This window comes from Xiphias gladius, chromosome 1 (genome assembly GCF_016859285.1).
Source record: "Xiphias gladius isolate SHS-SW01 ecotype Sanya breed wild chromosome 1, ASM1685928v1, whole genome shotgun sequence".
Classification (NCBI taxonomy): domain Eukaryota; kingdom Metazoa; phylum Chordata; class Actinopteri; order Istiophoriformes; family Xiphiidae; genus Xiphias; species Xiphias gladius.
In genome coordinates this window covers 33,187,273-33,213,819 of record NC_053400.1, presented here as the reverse complement: position 1 = coordinate 33,213,819, position 26,547 = coordinate 33,187,273, and the positions used below count along the sequence as shown (strand labels likewise).

The window sequence follows — 26,547 nt, the reverse complement described above, 5'->3', positions numbered from 1 at the left end:
CTCCGGCTCAAACACATTGGTTCCTGTCCCTACCGCTGGTATTTAACCCACGGGTCCGTCTTCCTGACACGTTATTCTTGCATCAGCATCCAACCGTTCAGAGCTGCGGCAATGTCGACCTCAGAGGAGCCAGGTACAGTAAATAATGTTTATTTTTCTCCTGTTACGCCCTCTGGTTGAAAATCAATGAAAAGGCCGTGGCAGCGAGATGTAACGTGTTTTTACGAGCTGTCACAGTCGGTGAGCTAACATTAGCTACGTTAGCCCGGAGAAAGCCTGCAGAAGAGCCGCGGCGGAGGAGCCGCTTAGCTTAGTAATGACAAGCCGAACCCCCTTTAAAAAGTCTGCTATTTAAGCCGACGTTGAATGGAGCGGAATGTGTCGGCAGAGACACGCGGGTCGACAAATAAGATTCAGCATCCTTCCCGAAGTTAGACGCGAGGCTCTCCAGGTCCGCAGGCATATTTTACATGGCAGCTTTTAATTCAGAAAGTAACATGTCCAGTGTTGTAATTGGTTCAGAATTTTAAACTGAGTTTGGTAAGAAAAAAAACGAAAGGCACCCGCGCTGTGCTACTTTAAAAGTCGGATGAGAATCGGTTATGGTCCTTTCCCAGTGTTCCCAGTTTGTGCCTTTTTATGTAGTATCATGAGAGTAAAATGCAACAGGGCATAACGCTGCTGACCTGAACACAAAACTGTGACCTATGGCGGCCTAGAATAAAGACAGTCCATTTATTCCCTTTACATTATTCCACCTGAGCTGCTGTAACTCAGCTACTTTCATCATCTGGAACCGGTTTACACGGTTGTCTTCACATCTGGGCAGATGCTTTCTTGTTTTTGTTTTTTGTTTTTTTTACCTGCTTATATCCTGCAGATATTTGAGGCTTTGATTTTATTTATCTATTATTATTATTTTTCACATTGTGATAATTCATTTAATTTTTAGTTTTTATTTTCACTTTTGCTTAGTTGCATCAGCCAGTATGGTGCCTTGAGTTTCTGTTTGACAGCTTCACTTTGCTCTACCTATGTTGATATAAGGTTGAGCGGTCCAACCACAGACCTTCTTGAAATCATCATCATCATCATCTATTATTATTATTATTATTATTATTATTATTATTACTACTACTACTACTACTACTACTACTACTACTATAACTCAGCCTGTGAAAATAACCCAGTTCAACTTTTTTCCATACTGATCACCACTTTAATAGTTTCTAATGAAGGTTTTATTTATAGGTAATTGACGAGTCATTGCATTGAGCCTAAATAACCCCGTATAACTCCATTTTTTTATGGTCTGCCCCCAAGCACTAGTGTTCTACAAACCATACCGCTTCGCCTTGATGTCTCTGGTCTGACTACAGCTATGGACCTTTTAGAAGATGCATGTATGCCCAAGAACCACACTCGCTTCTATTTTATGTTCAAGTAGTTTTGGAGCAATCCGGATCATCAAGGCAAAGCTGTGTCATCTCTGTTTTTTCATCGCCTGTCACTTTGTAGTTGAACCTCACTAATGCAGCTACACTTTCTGTTTGTTTCTGCTTGTTTTTTGGGTTTTTTTTGTTTTTTTACCTGCTTATATCCTGCAGATATTTGAGGCTTTGATTTTATTTATCTATTATTATTATTTTTCACATTGTGATAATTAATTTAATTTTTAGTTTTTATTTTCACTTTTGCTAAGTTGCATCAGCCAGTATGGTGCCTTGAGTTTCTGTTTGACAGCTTCCCTTTGCTCTACCTATGTTGATATAAGGTTGAGCGGTCCAACCGCAGACCTTCTTGAAATCATCATCATCATCATCATCATCTATTATTATTATTATTATTATTATTATTATTATTATTATTATTATTATTATTATTATTATTATTACTACTACTACTACTACTACTACTACTACTACTAGAACTCGGCCTGTGAAAATAACCTTCATTATTATTATTATTATTATTATTACTACTACTACTACTACTACTACTACTACTACTACTACTACTATAACTCAGCCTGTGAAAATAACCCAGTTCAACTTTTTTCCATACTGATCACCACTTTAATAGTTTCTAATGAAGGTTTTATTTATAGGTAATTCACGAGTCATTGCATTGAGCCTAAATAACCCCGTATAACTCCATTTTTTTATGGTCTGCCCCCAAGCACTAGTGTTCTACAAACCATACCGCTTCGCCTTGATGTCTCTGGTCTGACTACAGCTATGGACCTTTTAGAAGATGCATGTATGCCCAAGAACCACACTCGCTTCTATTTTATGTTCAAGTAGTTTTGGAGCAATCCGGATCATCAAGGCAAAGCTGTGTCATCTCTGTTTTTTCATCGCCTGTCACTTTGTAGTTGAACCTCACTAATGCAGCTACACTTTTTGTTTCTGCTTGTTTTTTTGGGGTTTTTTTGTTTTTGTTTTTTTTACCTGCTTATATCCTGCAGATATTTGAGGCTTTGATTTTATTTATCTATTATTATTATTTTTCACATTGTGATAATTCATTTAATTTTTAGTTTTTATTTTCACTTTTGCTTAGTTGCATCAGCCAGTATGGTGCCTTGAGTTTCTGTTTGACAGCTTCCCTTTGCTCTACCTATGTTGATATAAGGTTGAGCGGTCCAACCGCAGACCTTGTTTCATTTTCAGTTTTAGTATTTAATGAGTCATATGGGAAGTTTGTGTTTGAACTTTTGGGGGTTTCTTAGTGTGTGTGATTGGAAAATTCAGGGAAACATTATTTGACGCGCCAAACTGATTCTCCTTTTACTCGCTCCTTAGTGCAGTGTTACATCAGTCCAGGGGACACAATATCTGAAAATGTAGTTCTCGTCTGTGAGCCTGATCGTGTGGTTTCTGGTTATCCCACTGTCCAGGGTAAACTTGTGGTGCTGTTGTTAGTGTTTTCTCTGGCTGTTGCAGCGTAGTCGGTAATTGTTTGCGAACATTTGCCCTCTTGTTTCTGCAGCCTTTGAGTATGGCTTCTTGCTACAGATAAATGAGGAGGCCGCGCTGGCTGTGGCCCTGAACGACTACCTAACCTCACGCAGCTACCTGGCGGGGTTCTGCCCCTCCCAGGCCGACCAGAAAGCCTTTAAGCTCCTCCACAGGCCCCCAGATCCACAACATGTGCACGCTCTGCGCTGGTACAGACACATAGCAGCCCTGCAGCAGGACCTCAACTCTGAAAGCAGCAGTGAGTAGACTAGACTGTTGAAGGCCTGAACAGGCTAGACGCGGTCATCGTCCCGTACCTATCAGCCTGGAACTCGAGGCTGTCTGAGGTCCCTAAGGCAACTAAAAGCGGCTCTAACCTGCCCCTCTGCGAACACTGACATGCATGAACCCACAACTCTGTTGCAGGCACTTGAATGAATTCAGTTTTAGCGTTCACTTTTCTTTTTAGCGACGCAGTGTGTGCGGTGCCTGTAGCTGAGCGCTGAGGACAGGCTATCGCAGTTTAAACAAAATGACAGCGGCTGTGACAAACCGCACTCCAGTGGTAGTTTTGCTCACAGACTTGTTGCTTTAAAGAGACACCTAACTTAACAACACCTAATGTTGACAGGGCTTTGCAGACACATAAAAACACACAAAAGTGTGCCGTTTGCAGGAAATTAGATACTGTTTGTAGCAGGGTTTTCCCCGCACGTGTTCAAAAATATTTGAATACTATCTGCTGTCCCCGCTGGCCGTTTGTTTGTTTGCCATTTAATGTTTGACTGTCTCGGTCTCAGTGAAATAATTTTGTTGCTTTGTGACTTAAAAGCTAAATGCAGTCTGCATCACAAAGCCATTCATTTACTAGATATGAGCTGTGTCTCTGGCTTAAATTGGATTTCTCTTTTAAGAATTCAGTTTAAGGAAAAATAATAACCTCCGGCTAAATTCTCTCGTGCCTTTTCCTTTTTCACGGCCTCAGTATGGCATGAAACAGTCCAGCACATACTTCTAAGTTGTGACAGAAAACCAATCTGCGACATTTTCAGTCAATGGTTTAAGACATTATCCAAGCAAAAATTTGCGGGTTCCAGGTTCTCAAATGTGAATATTTGCTGCTTTTCTTTTGTTTTGATCAGTTAGTAAACAGAACATCATCTCAGGGACTGCTGGCATTTGAATATGTCAAACTGGGTTCTAGGAAATTGCAACGGTCTTTTTTCAGTTTTTCTGATATTTTATTAAATGATTAGACAAAAATAATTTGACGTTTAATCTATAATGGAAATAACAAACGGTTGCATGTTGCACTAATGTGTTCAACATCCATTAAATTTAATGCCCCTATGTGTAAAATTGTATGTCACCCAAATAATACGATGGCTTGGGTTTTCGTCTGTAGAAAACTCAGAAATTCTCAGTGAGAATTGGTTGTGTCTTTCATACTAAGGCAAGGAGTTGCTTAAATCAGATATTTTCCAACTTTCCATGTAGTAGCTATAAATCCTTGTGTATAACATGAGGATTGGGATAAAACATTTTCGTTTTTAAGAAGAAAAAAAAAGGTCACTTTAAGTAAATGTTTGCCCTTTCTAAAGTTTTTATGTGTGTGTGTGTGTGTGTGCGTGTGTGTTTGTGTTTGTGTGTGTGTGTGTGTCATTTTAATTTCAGTGAAAGGAAAGCGGGTTCAGCCCCCTTGGTCCCCACCAGTGGGAACGGATGTTCCCAAACTTCAACTCTACAACAGTCTGACCAGAACAAAGGTGGGTTAGAGGCAAACACCAAATCTTTGCCGGCGCTTGTGTCGTTTGTGGGTCAGCAGTCGTTATTATCATTTATCAAATTTAAGATGGTTTGTTTGTTTTGACGTCAGTTAGAATTCACGTTTGCTTTCGTTTCCTCATTTTCTGTAAACCAGCCATTTGTTATTGACCACATTTCTCTGGTTTCCCATTCACTGTAACCTCAGTCGGAAAGTAAGACTCAGAATGAGAGTGAAAGCGAAGGTTATCGGTTTTGATGGAGATGGGATCTTTTAAAAGGTGATCAGTAGGTGCCGGTGCTTCTAGTGAATAACAGGAAACATCTGTATTCGCCATGCAACCTGCTTGTGTTCTGTATCTTTTGTGGACTCGTGTAACTGGATGCTGTGTGGATCAGAATAGAACAGAAATGAATAGAATGCATTCATGTAAGACGGCAGAGACGTTTCGAGTTTGTATTCAGCACAAAGCATTGAAATACACTCCAAAGAAAACAGGGTGGGGGCTTTTTTCCAGTCTTCTCGTTATGCCTTCAAATGACCTTCAGCCAAAGCAGGGCCACAAAAAGAAAAAGTAAAAGGTAAAGATCCTCAAACTTTAGTTTCCAAATGTGAAAGCTGTGAATAGTGTCTTTGCCGAGTTTCTGGGAAACCCCAACTTTCACTTCAAGATCATTCTACCCAGAACGGCCGGAGCAAGATTCCCAAAGCGCAGGATCCAGCTCGCTCCACGTCTGTTCCCTTGAAGTCAACAGGTTTATCTTTTACAGAGACTCAAATATTTAAATTCTTGCTCTTGATTAACAGATTAACAAAAAAAACCCCTTCATTTTAATTTCACTTTCTGTCACAGACTTTGTTTTGTTTTGACTGAGTTTGGGACTCTTCGCGTTTTCTCTTTCTGTGATTAATGAATTGTTGGTTGTTGCACATTTCCCCTGTTACACACACACACACACACACACACACACACACACAACCACTTACACTGATGATAATTTTTAATTTCAAGTCATGGGTCCTTTGTGGTTTTGACGAGGGACAAGCCGAAGTCTTACATCTCAGGAGAGAGTCCTGACTCCCACCTCTAGAATTAAAGAAGGACAAACATAAAACTGTTTAAACCATCACAAGCCATGAACCACGAGAAGCGCTAATCTGATGCTATATATTTTTGATTTATCGCAGCTGCGTACGTTGGGAGATCAGATGAGTTTATGTGAAATGGCTCCTTCTCCAGTAGGTACAGAGCTTAAAGTCCATTGTCTTTGTGTGTTTCCAGGAGCTTTTTGTTCCCCAGAAAGGGAATAAAGTGACGTGGTACTGCTGTGGACCCACAGTGTATGACGCCTCACACATGGGACACGCCAGGTAAACGAATCAGATCAAAGCATTCAAGACGTGTGATTCATTCATAAATGTGCAAAAACAACTCCCTTTAGCTTAAGTACAGCCTCGTGTTTGTTCCGTTATAACCAGATTTTATTTTATAATCTCTCTCTCTCTCTCTTCAGATCCTACATATCTTTCGATATTCTGCGAAGGATACTGAAGGACTACTTCAAGTTTGATGTCTTCTACTGCATGAACATCACAGACATCGATGACAAGGTAAGTGTGTGTATGTTTCTAAATACTTGGCTGTACTTTAAACCGTTTTCTCTCATAATCGTTTATCTTTAAATCTATAAATATTCTATCTTTCTTTCGTCTTGACCTCAAAATTCATTTTTCTTCAGTTCAATACAAGAGGACAAACATGTCTTAATTCACTAAGTGTTATTGTTTTAGGACACATGCACAATACAATAGAATATGAAGCTAGCCGTCATTTTATATTTTATATTAGGCAGCCAGTCGACCGGAGACTAAAACAGGAAGCGAAACCAAAAGAAATGCATCCCATCCACAATATTATCCTCATTTTCTAGACGCCGTCTGAAATCATTTGTCCTGTGCGAAGGATCAGAAAATAAGGTCCTGACATCTGAGATGATAGAATGAAACACTTTAAACGTGAAGTTGTAATTCTAAGTGGTTTGTCGTTATTATTGAAACTGGATCTGAGACAGACGTGTGATTAGTCATAGTGCAATTCAGTGGTTACCTGGGAGCTGACTCCCACTGCAGAAGCCAGCACCAGAGAAATATCTGGCGGATTAGAACATTTATATCAAGTAGCAATGATGACAACGATTCAACAACGAGGTTATTTTGACGTAATCAGCAACATCTCCGCCGTAGCAAACCTGAAGAGTCTTTAGTCCATGAATCAGGACAAAGTTTTCATTACTTTTTGTTTTGTTTTGACAAGTGTGGCCTGCACGCTCGTATTCTTTCCTTTCAGATCATTAAAAGGGCCCGGCAGAACTACCTCCTAGACCAGTACAAGGCCAAGCAGCCACAAGCCGCTCAAGTCCTGCAGGATGTCCTGAGCGCCAGAGGGGTAAGACGGAACGCTCGCTGGGGCCTTGGACACCACAATAATGAGCTTCTGTGCCGCTATCGATGTAGCGATTGGCAGAGGGGGAGTGAAGAAAAAAGTCAACTCGTGTGCTACTGTATCTTTGCTTTAAGGCAAACTTAAGGGTAAAATCCTTTCACTGTGTGTGTCACATTAGGGTGATTATTAATCAGCGTAAGTATTTACATCACGATTATTTATCTGAATTCAGTGTTTGGCAACACAACAGTTTGTTGCACTGGAACCTTAAACCGACACAAACAGGCATTCACTTCCACATCGGCCTCGGTAAACCCATAAATTAGTTTTGCATTGAGTGCAGCGATCTTTAAATGTGGATAATATTCACGTGTCTTTAAAAACCGTCACTGGGCTTAATAGTAACAAGACCTCCACCACACACACTGGGCAGTTTTGTTACTAAACAGAGAATGTAGCCACAAGCCTCTTTCCTGCAGCTGGAACTAAAAGCCCCGTTGAACTACGCAGCTTGTGATGCCGAGATAAGTCCACGGACCAGTTTTAAAGAGTATCAGATCGAACGGCTGTGATTGGTCACTTTACCTGCGAATAGGAGACGTTTGATTTGACGCTGTAGACACAACTCTCGAGCGTCTGAAGCTTGGCTGTAGAAGCCTAAAAGCATCGTTGGGACGATTACACGACTGGTTGTGCGGCTCTACCTTGGAACATCAGACTCCCTGGAGGTTCTCTGCAGGCTTCTGTCCATTCGCTGAAATCCTGGTGCGTGTGTTCTTTCTTTTGCTTGCAGCCCTTTCGGGCCCATCTGGCTTCGACCACAGACCCGGATAAGAAGCTGATGATGGAAAGGCTGGACGCCGCCGTCACCGCCGCTCTGCAGCCCCTGCAGGCAGCGATGGGGAGCAGTGATGAGGTGGTGCAGCCTCTGGCCCAGGTGAGACTGAGCGGGCGTGGTGGTGTACCTTTTCATTTACTGTAAATCCCCATTTTGAATATGAATTTCCTTTTCTTTGGAAAGAAGGACAATTCTCTTCTTCTCTTCTCAGTTTTCGCTAAAGCTTATCTTTCATCAAAAATTCATCTAGAAATTCTGGCTTTTGTCAGTTATCGTGTTTCTGACTCCATCATTTGTACATTATAATAATCTAAAGTCACATATAGTGAGTACTTGTATTTTCTTAGGACAGGAGACAAAGTTTTGTAAGACGTCGTGTTCTTGTCTGACAAACGTTTCTCCGCTGTTGTCTTGTTTTTTTGGGGGGGGGGGGTTTGTATGTGACTGACATAGTAAATAACACATCTAACTTAATAACTAAAATAAGGTAAATGAATATGCACTTTGCTATATAATATTGTTGATCAGCGTAACAGAATATTCAGTCTTGTGTGTATTTAATTTCTGCTGTTTACGACACCGGAAAAGGAGCATTAGCATTCTCATTAGCAGTGTTAGCCACAATATGAAGAACAATGTTTTTCATTTAAACTCATTTGTCCTGGAAAATGCTGTATTTCAATATTTTAGTCTATTTGGACTGATTCATATTTCCTTTCAATTGTAAATGGTGAACACGGCATTTAAGTTCTTTTCTTTCTTTCTTTCTTTTCCTTTTTTTTTCATTTCTTTCTTTTTTTCTTTCTTTTTTCTTTCTTTTCCTTTTTTTCTTCTTTCTTTTCCTTTTTTTTCTTCTTTCTTTTTCTTTTCTTTCTTTCTTTCTTTTTCTTTTCTTTCTTTCTTTCTTTCTTTTCTTTCTTTCTTTTTTTTCTTTCTTTCTTTTTCTTTCTTTTTCTTTTTTTTCTTTTCTTTTCTTTCTTTTCTTCTTTTTCTTTTCTTTCTTTCTTTCTTTTTCTTTTTTTTCATTTCTTTTCTTTCTTTTTTTTCTTCTTTCTTTTCTTTTTCTTTCTTTTTCTTCTTTCTTTTCTTTCTTTCTTTCTTTTTCTTTTCTTTCTTTTTCTTTCTTTCTTTCTTTTTCTTTCTTTTCTTTTCGTTCTTTCTTTTTCTGTTTTTTCTTTTCTTCCGTTCTTTCTTTTTCTGTTTTTTCTTTTCTTCCGTTCTTTCTTTTTCTGTTCTTTCTTTTCTTCCGTTCTTTCTTTTTCTGTTCTTTCTTTTCTTTCGTTCTTTCTTTTTCTGTTCTTTCTTTTCGTTTTTCTTTCGTTCTTTCTTTTTTCTTTATTTTCGTTTCTTTTCCTTTGTCTTCTTTTTCTTTCTTTCTTTCTTTTCTGTTTTTTCTTTCTTTCTTTCTTTTCTTTTTTCTTTTTTTTCTTTCTTTCTTTCTTTCTTTCTTTTTCTTTCTTTTTTTCTTTTTTTCTTTCTTTCTTTCTTTCTTTCTTTCTTTTCTGTCTTTTTCTTTCTTTCTTTCTTTTCTTTCTTTTTCTTTTTCTTTCTTTCTTTTCTGTCTTTTTCTTTTTCTTTCTTTCTTTCTTTTCTGTCTTTTTCTTTCTTTCTTTCTTTTCTGTCTTTTCTTCTTTTTCTTTTCTTTTTTCTTTTTTCTTTTCTTTCTTTCTTTTCTTTCTTTTCTTTCTGTCTTTCCTTTTTCTTTTCTTTCTGTCTTTCTTCCTTCCTTCCAAGGTGCTGTTGGAGAACTCCAAGGACCTCCTGGCTGATTGGCTGGACAAACAGTTTGGAAGTGAAGTCACAGAGAACTCCATCTTCTCCATTCTCCCTAAGTACTGGGAGGGAGAGTACCATAAAGACATGGAAGCCCTGAATGTAAGTTGAAGGAAAGCAAACTGTTTTCTGAAGTCCTGTTCAGACAGAGAAGCGCAAGGTGCACTAAGTAGACCAGGACCATGAAAAGGACTGAGTTGTGGCTCACTGCAGAGAAAAGGGAGGCGGGAATCCAGACCGGTTTTCTCTGCTCCCTTTGTCAGTTTAGACGAGTGATCCACACTGTGCCTCCTCAGACCTTTTCATCTCTTGCTCCCAAATGCTTTTCGACCTCTGCTGCAGGGATGAGCTCCCATTCAGCCTCAAGCGCTTGAGTGTAGGGCTGCAGCGAACTGCTATTTTCATAATTGATTAATCTGTTGATCAGTTGGTTAATTGTTTGGACCGTAAAATTTTAGAAAATAATAGAAATAAAACAAAAAACAATCAATGCAAATGTCTTATTTTGTCCCACCAACAGTACAGAATCCAAAGATATTTAGTTTAACATCTTAGAAGATGGAAAAAAAAATCAAATATTCATATTTGAATTCTAAACCAATGGACATTTAGTATTCAGCTTAAAAATGTCTCCAAATGATTAATTGATTATCAAAATAAGTGGCAATAAAATTTCTGTCGATCAATTAATCGACTAATCGTTTCAACTCTGTGCGATTGGAAGTTGACCACTCACGCTGGGCGATAAGGTCTGGCTCACAGTCAGTGTTCCAGTTCATACCAGAGGTGGGGTCGAGGTCAGGGTCCTGTGCAGGCCAGTCAAGTTCTTCCGCACCAAACTGGGAAAACCGTCTCTTAATGGATCTGGTTTTGTGCACAGGGACACTGTCACGTTGAAACAGGAGAGGGCCAAACACAAACTGTTGACACAAACTTGGGAGCACGCCATTGTCCAAAATGTTATTATATGCTGAAGCATTAAAGGCTTAGTCAGCGATTTTAATCCAATCCACTTTTTGCCAAATTCAACCAATATCTCCTCACGATGAGCTAAACGTCCGTTCTGTGTGAGCGCTGAAAAAAAAAAAAAAAATCTGGCGCTCCTAAACAGCCATGGCTCTGTGAATGGGAAAACAAACAAAGTGGCTGGGACCCGGCCACACAACACTGGTCCAGCAAATCCGCGATCCGGGCCGTCTGTGCTCGTGCACAGGGAAGGCCGCCAGCTCCCGAAGGAGCACCGAAGGGAGGGGGGTATTTGTGTGGCTGTTGAGTTGAAATATCCGGAATCACTTACTCCTCCTCCAACATTTCCCTTTTCATCGGAACTAAGGGGCCCGAACCCTGAAAACCAGCCCAACACCAAGACTCCATACCAAATAGTGCAATATGTAGTAGTCGCATCTGTTAGCTGGGCCTAATGTAGCATCGGTCACATCTGTGTTTGCAACACAAAATAGGTTTCTTACAAACACAAGTTTGCTTTGATTCTGTGTTCAGTGTTTGTCAGGTACAGAAAATATCATTAGTATCCGTGAGGAGCGGATACTAATGGTCTGACTAGACATTTCTTTGCACTACCAATAGTGTTACTTTCATGTTCTGGCGTTTTTAAGGGGTAGTCCAGAGATTTATTGCCCTTCTGAAAAGTTTGGGAGACGGACAAGAGACGGGGGCATTCGCGTCTACAGGTTTGGCTTTGGACGTGGGGGGAGGAGAAAAGAGGGGAAAAAAAAGCGTGGCCAGAATCGAGGCAACAGCGGCTGCCATATCCAGCCATCGGCACCTTGTACGGGTGGAGCTCCAAATCCTTTCCTAAGAAACGACTCAGTCGCACCTTTTGCCAGGCCTCCGTGCCTGGTGGTCACACGTGTCTCTCACACTCCACACCGCTAGTTTGTCACAGAGGCTTTCTGTTGAAAACAGAAAAATTCAAGATTACTCAGGCGACGTGTATTTTTGAGACCTGGCAAACCTTTCACCACAGCCACAAATTACATTGTACAGCTGTCGCTACATATAAGTTACTACTTACTTACATGTAAGTAAGAGGGGTATTCCGCGAATTTTGAATATAATACAGGAAGTATGCCCCGTGCAAAGGTTTTACAAAGCGTGTCGTGTGTCGTCCTGCTGTTACGGTGCATAAAGTCTGTCTCTGGCCTCCAGGTTCTTCCCCCTGATGTCCTCACCCGGGTCAGTGAATATGTGCCCGAGATTGTGGAGTTTGTGAAGAAGATTGTGTCAAACGGTTATGGGTGAGGAGGAAACTGCCACCGTCAACGTGATATTATTAATGAATTATGTTACACCCAAATTGCCCGTGACGAGGGTATTTGTTTTATCGGTTTGGTTTTGTGACGTTTTCAGGTATGAATCAAACGGTTCTGTGTACTTCGACACCTCCAACTTTGATGCCAGTGCCCAGCACTCGTATGCCAAACTGGTGCCAGAGGCAGTCGGAGACCAGAAGGCTTTACAAGAGGGAGAAGGTACGTTGCCGCCTTTCAATTAACAGATTTTTTTTTTAAATTCTTGAAGCCACATGTGCAGAATTTTTAGAATTATAGAAGCTTTTGAATTACTCTGACGTGTCTGTCTGTAAAAATTGAAACCATCCTGCTAAAAACGGGTGTAGTCCACTGTATGTTCCTCTTTTTGGCGCATTCATCTCCCACAATGATCGATTTCTCTGTGTAACTTTGACTTTTTTTGTAACGATGACTAAGCGCGGTGGAAAGGCTCGGTCACGTTGGTCAGGTTATCCTCAGCTTTTCTATATCTTGTGTCCGGCCCCGCAGGTGACCTGAGCATCTCCGCTGACAGATTAAGCGAGAAAAAGTCCCAAAATGACTTTGCCTTGTGGAAAGCCTCCAAGCCGGGAGAGCCTTCATGGGACTCTCCGTGGGGGAAGGTGAGAGCTCATTGTGCTGTTACAGCTGACGACCAACTATCAAAGGCTGTAACAAGGCACGATCACCTGCGCCGTTCATTTGGCGTAGATCTTTTTTATTTTCTCCAGAAAGTCGAAGTGCAGGGACTGAAATCTCCTGTGTCCAGATCAGGCAGCTCATTTAACTCATTTAACAGGAAGGTTCATTTGTATAATGCGCCCTCCATCTACTTTATGCTCTTAATTTGGAGAAGAAATCAAACATTTGCTTATACTGCCGGGAATTTTTTCGGATCATTTCGATCGGTGTATAATTTAGAAGTGGTTGATAGTAGAATAATTGAATTGCCAACTTGTTTGAAAATGACGTCATCACTTCAGTCATTTTTTTTTAAGCACCAATGTCAAACACTTCCTGGTTCAAGCTTTTCAAATGTAAGGAATTGTTATTTTTCTTCGTCATGTGTGATAGTGAACTGAACATCTCTGGGTTTTAAACCGTCGGTCGGAAAAAACGAGACAAATGAAGAGATGACCTTGAGCTCTGGGAAATTAAAATGTGACATTTTATGGAAAAATGATAAATGGAAATGATTGCTTTTGTTGTCTTTGAACGTCTTCACAGGGAAGGCCAGGCTGGCACATTGAGTGTTCGGCCATGGCCGGCTCCATCTTGGGAGAGTCCATGGACATCCATGGCGGCGGATTTGATCTCCGATTCCCCCATCATGACAACGAGTTGGCTCAGTCTGAGGTGCGTGCGTGCGTGCGTGTGTGTGTGTGTGTGTTTGGGAGACATTCGAACAGTGGTGAAGATGATGAACTGGGGTGTTTTTTAAAGCCATGTCCGGATCTTGACCATCGCCGGTTATCTCCCTCGCAGGCTTTCTTTGAGAACGACTACTGGGTCCGATACTTCCTGCACACCGGGCACCTGACCATCGCAGGCTGCAAGATGTCCAAATCCCTGAAGAATTTCATCACCATTAAGGAGGCCTTGGCAAAGAACACAGGTGACTCATCCGGTTCTGCTGGAAGTCATTAATGTTGAGTTTAGAAAAGATTCTGTCGACAATCTAGAGCGAGAAATACCAGACCTGTACCGAACTGTCACGTGTCCTGTGTGTGAAAGTATGTCGGGGACTGACTTTTTTTTTTTTTAGAAGTTTTGAACTGATAACGCTGATAATATTTAGTAATATTTGGATTCTTGAAATGCAAAAAAAAAAAAAAAAGTCCCATCTGCTTTTCAAACCTCACTTGAAAATTAGTCCAACTCTTAGATACTGTCATTGACCTACATAAGGTCAAAACGTCTCAGTTTTAAAATGAAGCACTGTCTCCAGTCCTACGAAATAATCAGGAAGCCAATTAAATTAGTACTGTGGGCCTTCGATAGAAGATATAAACGTTGTGTCCATTGTATATCTTGATTCCAGCAATAGACAGGGAAGGGAGTCGCCGCTTGACTCAAAACAGATCGACGGATATTTAGTGTGATCTGTGGCTTTTTATTATTTGCCCAAGGGCCACGCTGAGGTTCTGTGCAGGTAAAATGAAAGAAAAGCTTCACCACTGAAGACTGCATGTCTGTGCTCATGCAAAATGTCTTTTAGTTCCTGTTTGGAGACACAAAATACGGGAGGGGGGAATAAAAGTGTCTAAAAATAGCCTCTACAGTACGTCTCCATTCAGCTCCCCATCAAAGAGACTAAAGAGCAGCAGTGTGTGTTTGAACATATACTTTTTTTTTTTTTTCCCCCCCCTGACTTTCAGTGGCTCACAGCAGGTTCAGTCCGGTGTGATATGATTGCAGCAGCCAGTGATACTTATTATGTATTATTATTATTATTTATTAGGAAAATAATCTAGTCTTCGGTGTTTTTAACCAGAAGTCCCCACATTGATTCCTCATAACTTATTAAATCACTGATCTTTTTGTCGACTTCCTCCTGCAGGATGAATATACACATACCTCAGGGTTTTTTCTCTATTCCCCCCGATAATATTTCAAGTTGGGCTTTTTTTTGTTTTGTTTTTGTTTTTGTGCTCCATTTCTTTCCAGACACATGCAACACATGATCGAACAGTAGTCTTAGTAAAATCCTAATAAACAGCACTTCAGGCACGTTGGATGAACCGCAGCTGGACTCTTTGATATCTGCTGAATAGAAACATTTTGAACCCGTGAAGGGGGTTTGCGTCGGCGTGTGTGACGCCTTCGTGTGGACGCCCTGGTCGCACAGCGCTGGTGGGCTCCAGCGGAGAGCAGTCGCGGCTCAAACCAGTTTCACACGACAGTGTCTCACACATCACCGACTAATGATCTCATCAAAACGCTGCTTAGAGTCTGGAGAGAGAAAATGTCGTGCACCGAGCGAGTATGATGTTGCCTTGGCAGATGAATGGAAGCGGTGGAAGTGGGTTTTGAACGGTCCCTCTGTCCTGTCCCCCCGCAGCTCGCCAGCTCCGTCTGGCTTTCTTGATGCATTCCTGGAAAGACACCCTGGACTACTCCTCCAACACCATGGAGTCGGCCGTCCAGTACGAGAAGTTCATGAACGTGGGTGAATGTAAAACAAATGGGCCTTTTTAATTTCGTGGTGGTATTAATCCTGAGAGCCGTCTCTACGTTGTACTGATCTGCTTTGTGCCCTTTTCATTCAACAGGAGTTCTTTCTCAATGTAAAGGACTTGCTGCGTGCTCCCACTGATGTCACCGGTCAGTTTGAGAAGTGGGACGCAGCAGAGGTGGCGCTCAACAACAGGTAAGAGAGCAAAGACGAGTGGTGCTTCATTAGTTCTTCAGTAGTGGCAGACAAACCTCTCCAACGGATTTAACCTGCCGTAGTCTACATGCGTAGGAGCAAAGTAACTGCTTTAAATAAAAAATCCACACGAGCTTGAGTCGTCTGATGCAGAAAAGCCCCTCAAAGTCCCTCGCGGACCCGCCTGCACGCGCCGCGTTTGAGTGGACGAGTTCAGGACTAAGAGCCAACGGTTACTTTCGTTGTCCAGTTTCTACAACAGGAAGTCAGCCGTCCATGAGGCCCTGTGCGACAATGTGGACACCCGCACCGCCCTGGAGGAGATGAGGGTGCTGGTCAACCAGAGCAACAGCTACATCGCCAGCAGGAAGAGCGCCAAGCTGAGGCCCAACCGCATGCTGGTGGAGAGCGTCGCCATGTATCTCACCAACATGCTGAAGGTGAGCAGGTTTCCGCCGCCGCTGCTTTCATCGTCCGGACTCGGCTCGCCGCCTGAATATGCAAGAGACGAGACAGACTTGTGTTTTTTTTTTTTAAACACTTTTGAAGCGCTGGTGGAGACAGGACAGTACCTTTCTTGAAAAACACCGTGTGAAACATGTTGTAGTCCGTCCTCAGCCCGCTACTTTCGTGTGTACTTGCTACACAAGCCATAGACTCGGCTCAGCATAAATGGCGTCTGCGATTTCGTGACCAGAATAGAAATGGACCCGTCCGGCTCAGACCTGCGCCGGGCCGGGCGGGTTTGACAGTGCAGCCGCTTGTACAGTGCAGGACTGCACAGGGCGGGAACAGGTCGTGTCGTGACCACCAGGTGGCAGTGTAAACCGGACCCTCAGGTCCTACGTAGCTGCTCTTCAGTCAACTGTAAAAGTGAAAATCGTCGGAAGGGTAGAGCAAGCACCAAGGTTGTGTTTATTTGAACCTGGTTCCACGGATTTATTCAACTGCTTAAGATTTCTTTTCCCGCCCTTCCTTTTTAGTGGCGCGCTGCTCCACGTCTTGGCGCGTTACCGCCACCGTCCGTCCGTGGACCGGTGTCCGCGCGTACCACTCCGCAGGTTGCACCATCGCTCCATGGCGCCCCCCAGTGGTCAGAAACTCCACAGGGCACCTTTTTAGAAAAAAAAAAAAAAAAAAAAAAACTGGAAATGTAACATAACTCGTGCCGACGGTGTCTTGCTAAAGCCGCCAGGAATTACAAGAAAAATAGAAAGGCTCACTAGTTTTCTGAGAAAATTTAGGCCCGTTTCTAGCTTCATAACTAACTTGTTTCATAATTTGTCCCTGAGTGGAAAAAACCTCCTTCACCAAGAAACCTGCAGACACCTGCTTCACCAAGGCTGCAAAGTCTTGACTGCATGCTGATGGTCGGGGGGGGGGGGGTAACGGGAGAGAGGCTGCTCGTTGAGCATGGATGATCCGACACGCACGCAATGTTTACACGCAGGCGCGTGAAAGCAGCTCGCGAGCCCTGATAAATGAGTAGTGAAGCCCCTGCACATGTGCCCGATTGATTATTGACAGCAGACATTAGATTTTAATTAGACTTCATGAATTTCCTTTATCGCCTCCCCCCAAAAAAAAAAAATAGAAATTTTGTTGCTTCTGGGTAGCTCCGGTCTCTTTTGGGGCAACTAAGCCCCCCCCCCGATCTCCCGCAATGTTCAAACGCTATCCCGCTCCTTACGCTTTTTCAGTTTTAGTTTGATAATCGGGATGAGTAACCTAATGAATTGATATTATATTCCAACTGAAACGTGTGTCACTGTAGATGCAGTTGAAACACGTCTTGCAGTTCCTTTCTTCCGGGTGGTTTGAGCTGCAATTACTAATTTCATCATCTTGTCTCCTGTCATTTAGATATTTGGCGCCATTGAAGGGTCGGATCCCATCGGTTTCCCCGTGGGAGGACAAGGCCAGAGCAGCGACGTAAGCACCGTGCACGTGTAAAATGCGGCTCCGCTGAGCCGCTGCCGCTCGGTTTTTAAATCGTTTCCAGCTGCCGCTATTGAAGGGGCGCAGGGTGAAGTATTGTCGCTGCTGTGTTTTCCAGCTGGAGAGCACGGTGATGCCGTACCTGACGGTGCTGTCGGAATTCAGAGAGAGCGTCCGGAAAATCGGCCGAGAGCAGAAGGGTAAGCGCCTGCGCTTGAAATCTGGGCGTCCCGAGTGTTTTGACCTTCAGACGTTTCATTCTGGGTCCGATTAAAAGGCGCTTTTTAAATCTTACTCAGTGACGGAGTTGCTGCAGCTCTCCGATGAGATCCGCGACTCTACGCTGCCGGAGCTGGGAGTCCGACTGGAAGATCATGAAGGTAACAGAGCGTTAAGACTTCAATATTCTGTTCCCTGAAACAAAACTTTGCTAAATAAAACAGGATAAATAAAACTGCCTGTTGCACCACGGGGACTATGGCTCAAAAGCGACTGTGTTACAGGCCTGCCCACAGTGGTGAAACTGCTGGACAAGGAGACTATACTGAAGGAGAGAGAGGAGAAGAAGAGGGTAAGGGAGGAGTGGTAACTCCCATTTTCATTACATAATCACATACTGATTGTAAATTTAAAAAAAAAAAAATTGCAAACAGTAAAAACACAGTGGGTTTCCTGTTTGGAGAAACCTGTTTACTGTAAACCTGTTTCCTCTGATATGACGGGTGAGAACTGTCCCGATTAAACGGCGTCGATACGTACGAAGAAAACCTCTCTGCTACAATTCAACTGGAGGGAAACTTCACAAACCCCGGCTGGTTGCCCAAGGAGGGATTTTATTTTTATTTTTATTTTTAGAAGGGAGTTGAGCAGTAAGTTTTTAGATGTCCGAACTTTGTTAGTTATTATTTCCAGTGTAAAGGTGATCGGTTTTTGTTTTTTCACAGATGGAAGAGGAGAAGAAAAGGAAGAAGGAAGAGCTGGCCCAGAAGAAACAGGAACAAGAGGTCCGTCAGATGGATCCGTACGCAGGGGTTCAGTCCTCTTCTTTTGAACATTGCACGTCACTCACTTGTGTCCTTTACTGTTTCAGATGGCTAAACTCGCCAAGATGAAGATCCCTCCATCCGCGATGTTCCGCGCAGAGACGGACAAATATTCCAAATTTGATGAAACGGTAAATCTCAGCCGGGCTTTTCACTCTGAATTTTGCAGGAAATGATTTTAAAGCATGACAAGGTTGAAGGACACTGGTAGTTTGACTGAAGAGAAATTACACATTTGCGTGTTTTAATTAGACTTCAATCACAATCGCTGACCTGCACTGGGGAAATTTGCTTTTAATCCACCTTGGTCGCACGCTGAAATTATAAACAGGGAACTTGTGCTTTCACTGACATGAACGGTTTCATCACGCAGCGGGTAAACAGTGGCCGTTAATACCGCAGAGCTAATTGGCTTCACCGGGTGCAGTGACTGTTGATGACTGGAACCTTCCCCACGTTAACACCCCGAGAGCCGACAGAAACGTCGGCTTTCCATCGTCTGAGCTCCGACCGCGGCTCGTCTCGCCGCGTCCTCTCCCTCCGCGGTGGTTTAATGGCAGCCACTGGAGAATCAGCTCCACCGGCTGTTTGTCTCGAAGCGATTCTAATGTCCGCACGGCAGCGGTGGATGGACACGCGCGCGTGTTCCTTCTCATTCTCTCCTTTCAGTTCTCATTCAGCTAACTTTCCGAAAATTGGCTCCAAATTTGCAGCGCAGTGGCATGAAAACCTGACTGCTCCGAATGAACTGGTTTTGTTTGACGGTTTGTTTGTTTTTAAACAGGGTTTCCCCACTCATGACGTCGAAGGGAAGGAGCTCAGCAAAGGACAAGCCAAGAAGCTGCGGAAGCTCTACGAGGCGCAGGAGAAATTACACCATGAGTATCTGCAGATGAACCAAAATAGCAACTGATTCTGTTCACTCTTCTTCCTCGTTCTGTCTGGGTCTCGTCTCCCCACAACAGATAAAACGGGGCAATAAGTGAAGTGAGGTTTTACTGATGCAGAATGCATCTGTTAACACTCTGCTGGAATAAGAAATCAGTAACACTGCCAATCAGTTAAGGCACTGCATTTTTTTTTTTTTTTTTACCGAATAATTTTACTATGATATTACTTTTACTTAATCTGCTCATTATTTTCTCGATTAACCCTTTTGTCTGTAGAATTTAAGAAAACTAATTTCCCACAACCCAAAGATGATTGTATTCACATTGATGTTTCTATTCGACCAAAAGCCCGAAATTCAAAGAGGCTGGGTTTGCTGTCATATGTGGCCGACAGAAGCAACAACTTCTCACATATGAGAAACTGGGACCAGCTTGGGTTTTAATCAGTTATCAAAATAAATGATTTTATCTGATCGTTGCAGCTCTAGAGGACACATTTTGAATAAACATCGGCATTGGACCATCTAGATCTATTGGCTGATATTTGAGGCCGTGCCCCCCCCAAAAAAAAGGTTGCTGATTGCACCGGGTAAAGTCACCAAAGACTAGATTTGTAAACTGCTGTAGCTCGGCAGTGTATCATAGGCTGAACGCGATGGTGTTTACTTCACACCTGAGTCCAGTCAACAAATACTGGAAGGAGCTGCCATAAAGGCTTCTGGGTAATTCCACTGACATTCACCAGTTACTGTACGACAAGATTAACTGTACCCTGAGTATTTTAGGTAATTCAGGAACCCCCCCCCCCCACGCATTTATCGATTTTCAGTTTTTTGTGCTTCACTCCTTATTTGCATCCTCGGTAACTCTGCTGGATTTGTACACTCTTAAAGGATAATCTCTCCAATATTCTGTATTTTTCTCATTGTCGTCAAATCCCACAAAAAGCCCAAAATCCAACGGTGCGTTTGTCCGTCTCTCAACACTTTCTGACTTCCCTGCCCCTCTGTCTGTGGTTGATTCCCATTGAAGATGTAAATCTTTAACACAACTCACAAATTTTTATATATATAGGTTTTTTTTTTAAAAAAAAAAAAAGCACAGCTGGACGTCGTTGTCACTCAACCCGGAGGAGACTATTTTCAGCTGCAGATTAATACACATTTGGTGCTCTAGTGGAGCTCTATGGCACGAAGGAATAAAATCAATCAAACAATGCTTGTTAGTAGAATCGATTCATCCTTGTCTCTGGTCTTTTCGTGGGATTTGCTGTCGTCAATAAGAAAAATATAGAACATCCCCAGACTTTTCTCGTCATCTCTGCGTAAACGCTTTGTTATTGCGGTCTCCCGGGGTTTGAGTGAAACCACGGGAGGAGGAGCTTTTTATTATTCAGCCGTCCATTAGGCTTGTGTATTTTTGTACTGTTCATGCACTGCTGTTCCATGGTTATGTGAGGACATGGCTGAAGGAAGACGCTCGAATAAAGAGGCAGAAAGTGCTACTGATTTCCTCTCAAGAAATAAAATTGGTCATCCTTGTGAACTTCTGTGACTTCAGGAATGTTGGCTCCTAATGGTAATAAACAATTCATTATTGGCAGGGGCTGAAATCACCACTGTTTTCATTTTAAAGCGCAACGCCAGCCAAGACAGATGGATTTGTGTTTATTAATCAAATAAAAGACATTCAGACTTGCACAGAATGAGCCCTTAAGTTTTATTACAAACTGTCTTATGTGGAAACCCTGCACATCTGTATTTCAGCATTAGAAGATGTAGATTTATACCGATGCTGCCATTTCTTGACACATCTGCCCAATCTCAATAAAGGCATGAGCAGGAGCGAGCAGAGATGTTACTTCATACGACCATATGAGTTCTGTGGTTGTTTAAATGAGGTGTGCCTCAAGGCCCCGGTAAGTGGAAAACGAAAGCGCGGGTTTGATGACACCGCGCTGGTTCTGAATGCTGGCAGCTGGTTTCACAATTCAACACACCTGCAGCGCTTCAAAACCATTTAGAGCCGCTTAAAAATGTCACCCAGCGCATCACTGACGGGAAAACACTGGTATTAAAAAACATTTGGAATTTCAAGGAGTGTCCTTGAAGATACTTGATTTCGTTGGACTGAACCTCAGCTGATCTGAAAGAGCTCCCAGGATTAGTCTTCTGAAAGAAAACTCAAGGGATTTCATGAGGATTACATTCGGCCTTTATCTAAGTTTGACCGGGCTTCCTCCAAAAACACGACAAAGAGCCCAAAAAAAAAGAAAACCCCTTAAAAACCCATGAGGCCTTGACTGGTCTTGTCCTGGTCAGGGCCTGACCAAGCGAACTAGCAAAGATGCAGTCGGTCTGTTAGTCCGGGGTCGTTTGGTGTCTTTCTGTCAAGGTCTTGAGACCTGTTACCGCTCCCAGTTTTCCACACCGTCGTCCGGCCCGTAGGTGTTTGTGGATGTGGCATTTGATGGCGCGGGTCTCTACTGGAGAAGATCTATTGGGCGCTGACACCTGACGATGACCTTCTCTGTGCAGTCGCAGTTTGCAGCAGCGCGAGATCCACACTGGGAGAAGCCGTGACAAAGTGCGCTTTGTGCTGATTTTGTCTAACGTGCGACTTGATGACTTTAGGTTTCTCAGTTTGGACTTCGCCCGGTTCCTGACCCCACAACTGTCAAGTGTTGATCGTTTTACTGCGGACGACCGCGGGTGTCAGTGCTCATAAACTAAGGCCACAATGAGCTCATTCAATCAACTAAACTCTCAGTGGACATTAATATAAGGGATTGAAAACATATTCCACAAATAAATAAATCAATAAAATGATTAGCCATTTCCTTAACTGATATTTCAATGGCCAGTACGAAGGCTTAATCAAATAATTTACAATAATACAAATAAGTAAATCGAAAATACATGTAGCAGCAACAACGGAGAGGTCAACCGGTTTCTGGGCTTGTAAACGAGGACGCGTTGTGCAGGTGTGACAGAGGCCCAGCTGCTCATGCTCAGTATCAACACGGCGGATATGGATAAGATGTATATAATATAAGTTATCAGAGGAACATCATGTGGTTTGTAGGAGCAGTGGATGATTGTCCCTGAAAACCACTATTGTCCATAATGTTACTATCATTAGCATCATTAACATTATCATCGTCCCATTTTTAAACCTGTAGCTCTGACCCGAGCTTGTCGGCCAATCAGGAGCCGTCCTACCACAGCCGCATCCAATCAGATTCGACGGAGCGCTATTTGAAAGCCGCTCGCCTCTGCGTCGTTTACCTGCGCGAGTCGGTGTCGCTTTCGCGGATCTGGTCGGTAAATTGTTCCGGTCGGCGCTTGAACCGAATCGACCGTTTCGCCGCGTCTTTAGGCCGCAGTTTGACGTCTCTGCCGCCGACGTTAAAGATGTCGTCCGTGGGAGTCCGCGCTGTGGTAGGTAACCGGAGTTCGCTTCGCCGTTTCACCGCGTTTGGTTGTTTGTGAAGCGGCCGCCGTTGCCTCCGTTCGCCGCCTCTTCCCTCCGAGGCCTTTCTGTTCGCCTCTGCTTCTCGTAACCGTCGGAGACTCTAGAGCCGCGTTTCAGGAGCTTGTGTTCATTCTCTGGGGTTTATTTCCTCGTTTTTATTGATTTGGTTTGTTTTATTTGTTTTTTTTTTTTTTAGCAGCTACCAGCCGCAGAGAACCCAGTGAAGATGGGCAAGGCCGCGGCAGCGGGTCCGAGGAGAGCCGCTCTCGGAGAGATCACCAACTTTCCCGGAGCAGCGGTCAACACAAAGGTAACGACCCGGAGGAACAGCGCTGCTTGATCCAGCAGCTGCCTGGTCCACATGCTGTCTCAAGCCCCCCTTCGGCTTCATTCCGTGAGCCACTTGTAAACCCGAGACAAAACCTGGAGACAAAACCTGGACACAAACGACACTATGTGGACTCCCCCTCTGGTCTAGGCCCCCCTTAGCTCCAGTGGAGAGGAAGGAGACCTGACCTCAACCCCATCAGCACCGTGGCCTTATCCCAGACCCCCCCTCCCCCCCAACATTAGTGGTCATACCTCACAAATGTGGAGCCGAAACGATTTGTTGATTATTCGATAACTCATTGAACAAATATTAACGGCCAACTGTTTGATAATCGCCTTTAGTTTTAAGTCATTTCTTGGTTTTAGCTCCTCAACTGTGAATATCTAAACCTCTTTGGTTGGGACCAAAACAAAGCGTCTGCATAGTCAGCCTGGGCTTCACTTGTTAGACGCTGAGGGACCCCAGAGTCTCAGTCCAGTGGGAGACCTTGAAGTGAGCGCTAGTTGGGCCTGTTGGGGTAGCGGGGGTTGGCTAGGTAGCTGAACTCTTGCACGGAGCCCAGACCTCAGCCCCATCCAGCTTCTTTGGGATGAAGCGGAACAGGGAATGTGAGCCAGGCCCTTATTGCCCGACGTCAGTGCTGGACCTCACTCGTGCTCCTGCGTCTGAACGGGAGCAAGTCCTGCACTGACGGAATATAACTCAGAGGGACTTAACTTTTGTTGAGTTTCAGTCTAACTCTAAATAAAACTGCATTTGACTTGTCTCCTCAGAGGACGGGACCAACCAAAACATCGGCCAAAGCATCTTGTGCCCAAAAAGCCAAACCCGCCGCAGTCCAGGCGGTGCGTCCGGCCCCCCGGGTCCAAGGACCTGCAGAACCTGTCCCTTCAGTTCCCGAGGGGCCGGCTGACGCCTCCATGAAGGAGGAGGAACTGTGCCAGGCTTTCTCCGAGGCGCTGCTGTCTGTGCAGGACGTGGACGAGCAGGACGCAGACCTGCCGCAGCTCTGCTCCGAATATGTTAAAGATATCTACAACTATCTGCACCTCCTGGAGGTGATTTATTCCTCCACTCAAACTCGCTGCTTTTCTTCTGTATTTTGTATTACAACATCGTCCCTCCCCGCAGGTGCAGCAGGCTGTACGAGCCAACTACATGCAGGGTTATGAAATCACCGAGCGCATGCGGGCTCTTCTGATCGACTGGCTGGTCCAGGTTCACTCCAGGTTCCAGCTGCTGCAGGAGACTCTGTACCTCACAGTTGCCGTCCTGGATCGTTTCCTACAGGTGAGATCAGTCGAAATCGTCTTCCCCCTCGTGTTTTGTGAGCTGAGTTTAAAAACCGCCTCCTGCCGTGCCGCAGGTCCAGCCGGTCTCTCGCAGGAAGCTGCAGCTGGTCGGCGTGACGGCCATGCTGGTGGCCTGTAAATACGAGGAGATGTACGCCCCAGAGGTCGGGGACTTTGCCTACATCACGGACAACGCGTTACGAAGTCTCAGATCCTGGAGATGGAGCAGCTGGTTCTGAGGAGCCTCAACTTTCAGCTGGGACGTCCTCTTCCGTTGCACTTCCTCAGGCGGGCTTCGAAGGTGGCGAATGTGAGTTTGCCACACGGATGTAATGTTCATTCAGTGTTGATACGATCTTGACGCTGTGAGAAGCTGGAAAAACGTCCGTTCAGCAGTTCCCTGGATGTTTTCAGTGCTAGTCCAAACTGCAACGATCACCTGTCACCTGCTGCTCCAAATATTTTAAAACAAACCAACAATACACTTTAATTTCCATATGTAGACTTCAGTTGTCTGCAGTTACTATGAACACAAAACTCACCCCGACCTCGTACACGTCCTCATTTTGTGCAATAAAAAGCGGCGAATGTTTAGTCTCAGATCAGCAACCGACATATTTTTTGATTTGGCTGTTTTGTAGGCTGCAGCCCTTCTGGCTTCTAACGCGAGGAGGCCGAGCGTTAAGTTTCGTGTGTCATGGCTTCTAATGAAGCTGTGCTGAATCGTGTGTTTTTTTTAATCGTTGCCATTTTTATTGTTCGTTCTGTTGAGCACCAAGTTGAGTTGCAGATGTTTTTTATTTGACAATCTACTTGTTTTACATCCAGTTCTTTTTTTTTTTTTTTTTTTTAACTGCTGGATGTGTCGGGACAAGTTTGATTGCTGTGATTTTTAAAACAAGGTTATGAAATGTTTCGTGTGTGCTGGATGTTTCTTTCAGTCTGACGTAGAGAGACACACGCTGGCCAAGTACCTGATGGAGCTGACCCTCCTCGACTACGACATGGTGCACTATCGGCCCTCGGAGGTCGCGGCCGCTTCGCTGTGTCTCTCTCAGCTGCTGCTTGACGGGCTGCCGTGGGTGAGTTTGGAGTTCGGCTCCACCGGTTCAAGTGTGTGTGTGTGTGTGTGTGTGTGTGTGTGTGTGTGTGTGTGTGTGTGTGTGTGTGTTGTTCTTAATCGTCCCGCCCTGTCGTGTCAGTCTCCAACGCAGCAGCACTACTCTACCTACGACGAGGCCCACCTGAAGCCGATCGTGCAGCACATCGCCAAAAATGTTGTGACGGTGAACGAGGGGGAATCGGTTCCAGGTCGGTCGGCCGACGCAAAGCACGACTTACGATCATTGATAAAGAGATGGTGACGTTAACCGACTTGTTTCTGTGCAGGCTGTCAAGAACAAGTACTCGAGCAGCAAGCTGATGAAGATCAGCCTCATTCCTCAGCTGAAGTCGGCGATCGTCAGGAACATGGCGGCTCCTCTGCTCAACAACCCTTGAGGCGAACTTGCGCGTCTTCGTCAGCGGACGTTTCACTTGCACTTTATTTTAGATCGATCACAACCTGTGGAGAAACCCTACCTAGTTTTTAATAAAATGTTTTTAGAATTTTTGAGCCGAGCGTCGTGGTTTGTTCAGACGTTTGGCCACTAGCTTGGGTCTTCTCCCTCTCGGACTGGACTCTTTGTTAAACCTTGGCTTTTGTAGACTTTGTTTACAAATGTGGTGGTGATGAGCTTTTCATATTCTACCTCATTAGTGAAGCAAGTGCCTTATTTTTGTTCTGTGGAATTCATGGATCTTGGACTGGATATCTAACCTTTGCTCATAAAGCTGAATAAAATGTTTTATGTAGCTTGTGATTTAGCAAATTCTGTCTTTAGCCGACCTTGTTTGGATTCATATTTAACCAATGGTGCCAAACTGTTCTGCAGCTTTATGTCTGAGTAATTAATTTTGAGATCTGGATTTGGTTTCTCCAGCTATTCAGAACTCCATTAAGTAACAACTAATCTTTACGTTTTAAAAACTTGTGTTGCACAAACTTTTAATTTAGTGATGTGTAAATCTCCCCTTTGTAAACACTTATGTCACAAGATACTTTGAGTGTTTTGAACTTGCAAAGAGTTGGTGCAATAA

General features: G+C 43.7%; 2 protein-coding genes across 3 annotated transcripts; both read left to right on the top strand.

Moving 5' to 3' along the window:
• Positions 1-20: 20 nt before the first annotated feature.
• cars1 (cysteinyl-tRNA synthetase 1) lies at positions 21-21,011 on the top strand. 2 transcript variants are annotated; one of them, XM_040136342.1, is made up of 23 exons: positions 112-133; positions 2,992-3,219; positions 4,635-4,726; positions 6,008-6,096; positions 6,240-6,336; positions 7,073-7,171; positions 7,962-8,105; positions 9,741-9,881; positions 11,949-12,037; positions 12,150-12,271; positions 12,581-12,693; positions 13,298-13,426; positions 13,556-13,685; positions 15,132-15,235; positions 15,343-15,440; positions 15,691-15,880; positions 17,304-17,372; positions 17,497-17,578; positions 17,678-17,758; positions 17,882-17,949; positions 18,323-18,382; positions 18,469-18,552; positions 19,206-21,011. In XM_040136342.1, the coding sequence occupies exons 1-23, from the start codon at positions 112-114 to the stop codon at positions 19,332-19,334; spliced, it is 2,460 nt and encodes an 819-aa protein (XP_039992276.1). In that variant the 3' UTR covers positions 19,335-21,011. The 2 variants fall into 2 exon arrangements, with proteins under 2 accessions (XP_039992282.1, XP_039992276.1); XM_040136348.1 differs by lacking the exon at positions 2,992-3,219 and having other exon boundaries at positions 21-133; positions 19,206-19,334.
• A 1,565-nt stretch (positions 21,012-22,576) lies between these two features.
• LOC120795915 (G2/mitotic-specific cyclin-B2-like) lies at positions 22,577-26,023 on the top strand. The gene is given in 9 exon segments (XM_040138193.1): positions 22,577-22,751; positions 22,982-23,095; positions 23,890-24,174; positions 24,248-24,406; positions 24,483-24,603; positions 24,606-24,718; positions 25,350-25,490; positions 25,611-25,712; positions 25,798-26,023. Coding segments are annotated over 9 exon segments (1,173 nt in total). The 5' UTR covers positions 22,577-22,724; the 3' UTR covers positions 25,909-26,023.
• Positions 26,024-26,547: the final 524 nt, after the last annotated feature.

Bases quoted from the DNA above. Each gene is read 5' to 3' on its own strand.
- cars1 (XM_040136342.1), top strand. From the start codon at position 112: ATGTCGACCTCAGAGGAGCCAG. The intron at 15,236-15,342 runs GTGGGTGAATGT...TTCATTCAACAG, and splicing joins AGTACGAGAAGTTCATGAAC to GAGTTCTTTCTCAATGTAAA. The intron at 17,373-17,496 runs GTAAGCACCGTG...TGTGTTTTCCAG, and splicing joins GACAAGGCCAGAGCAGCGAC to CTGGAGAGCACGGTGATGCC.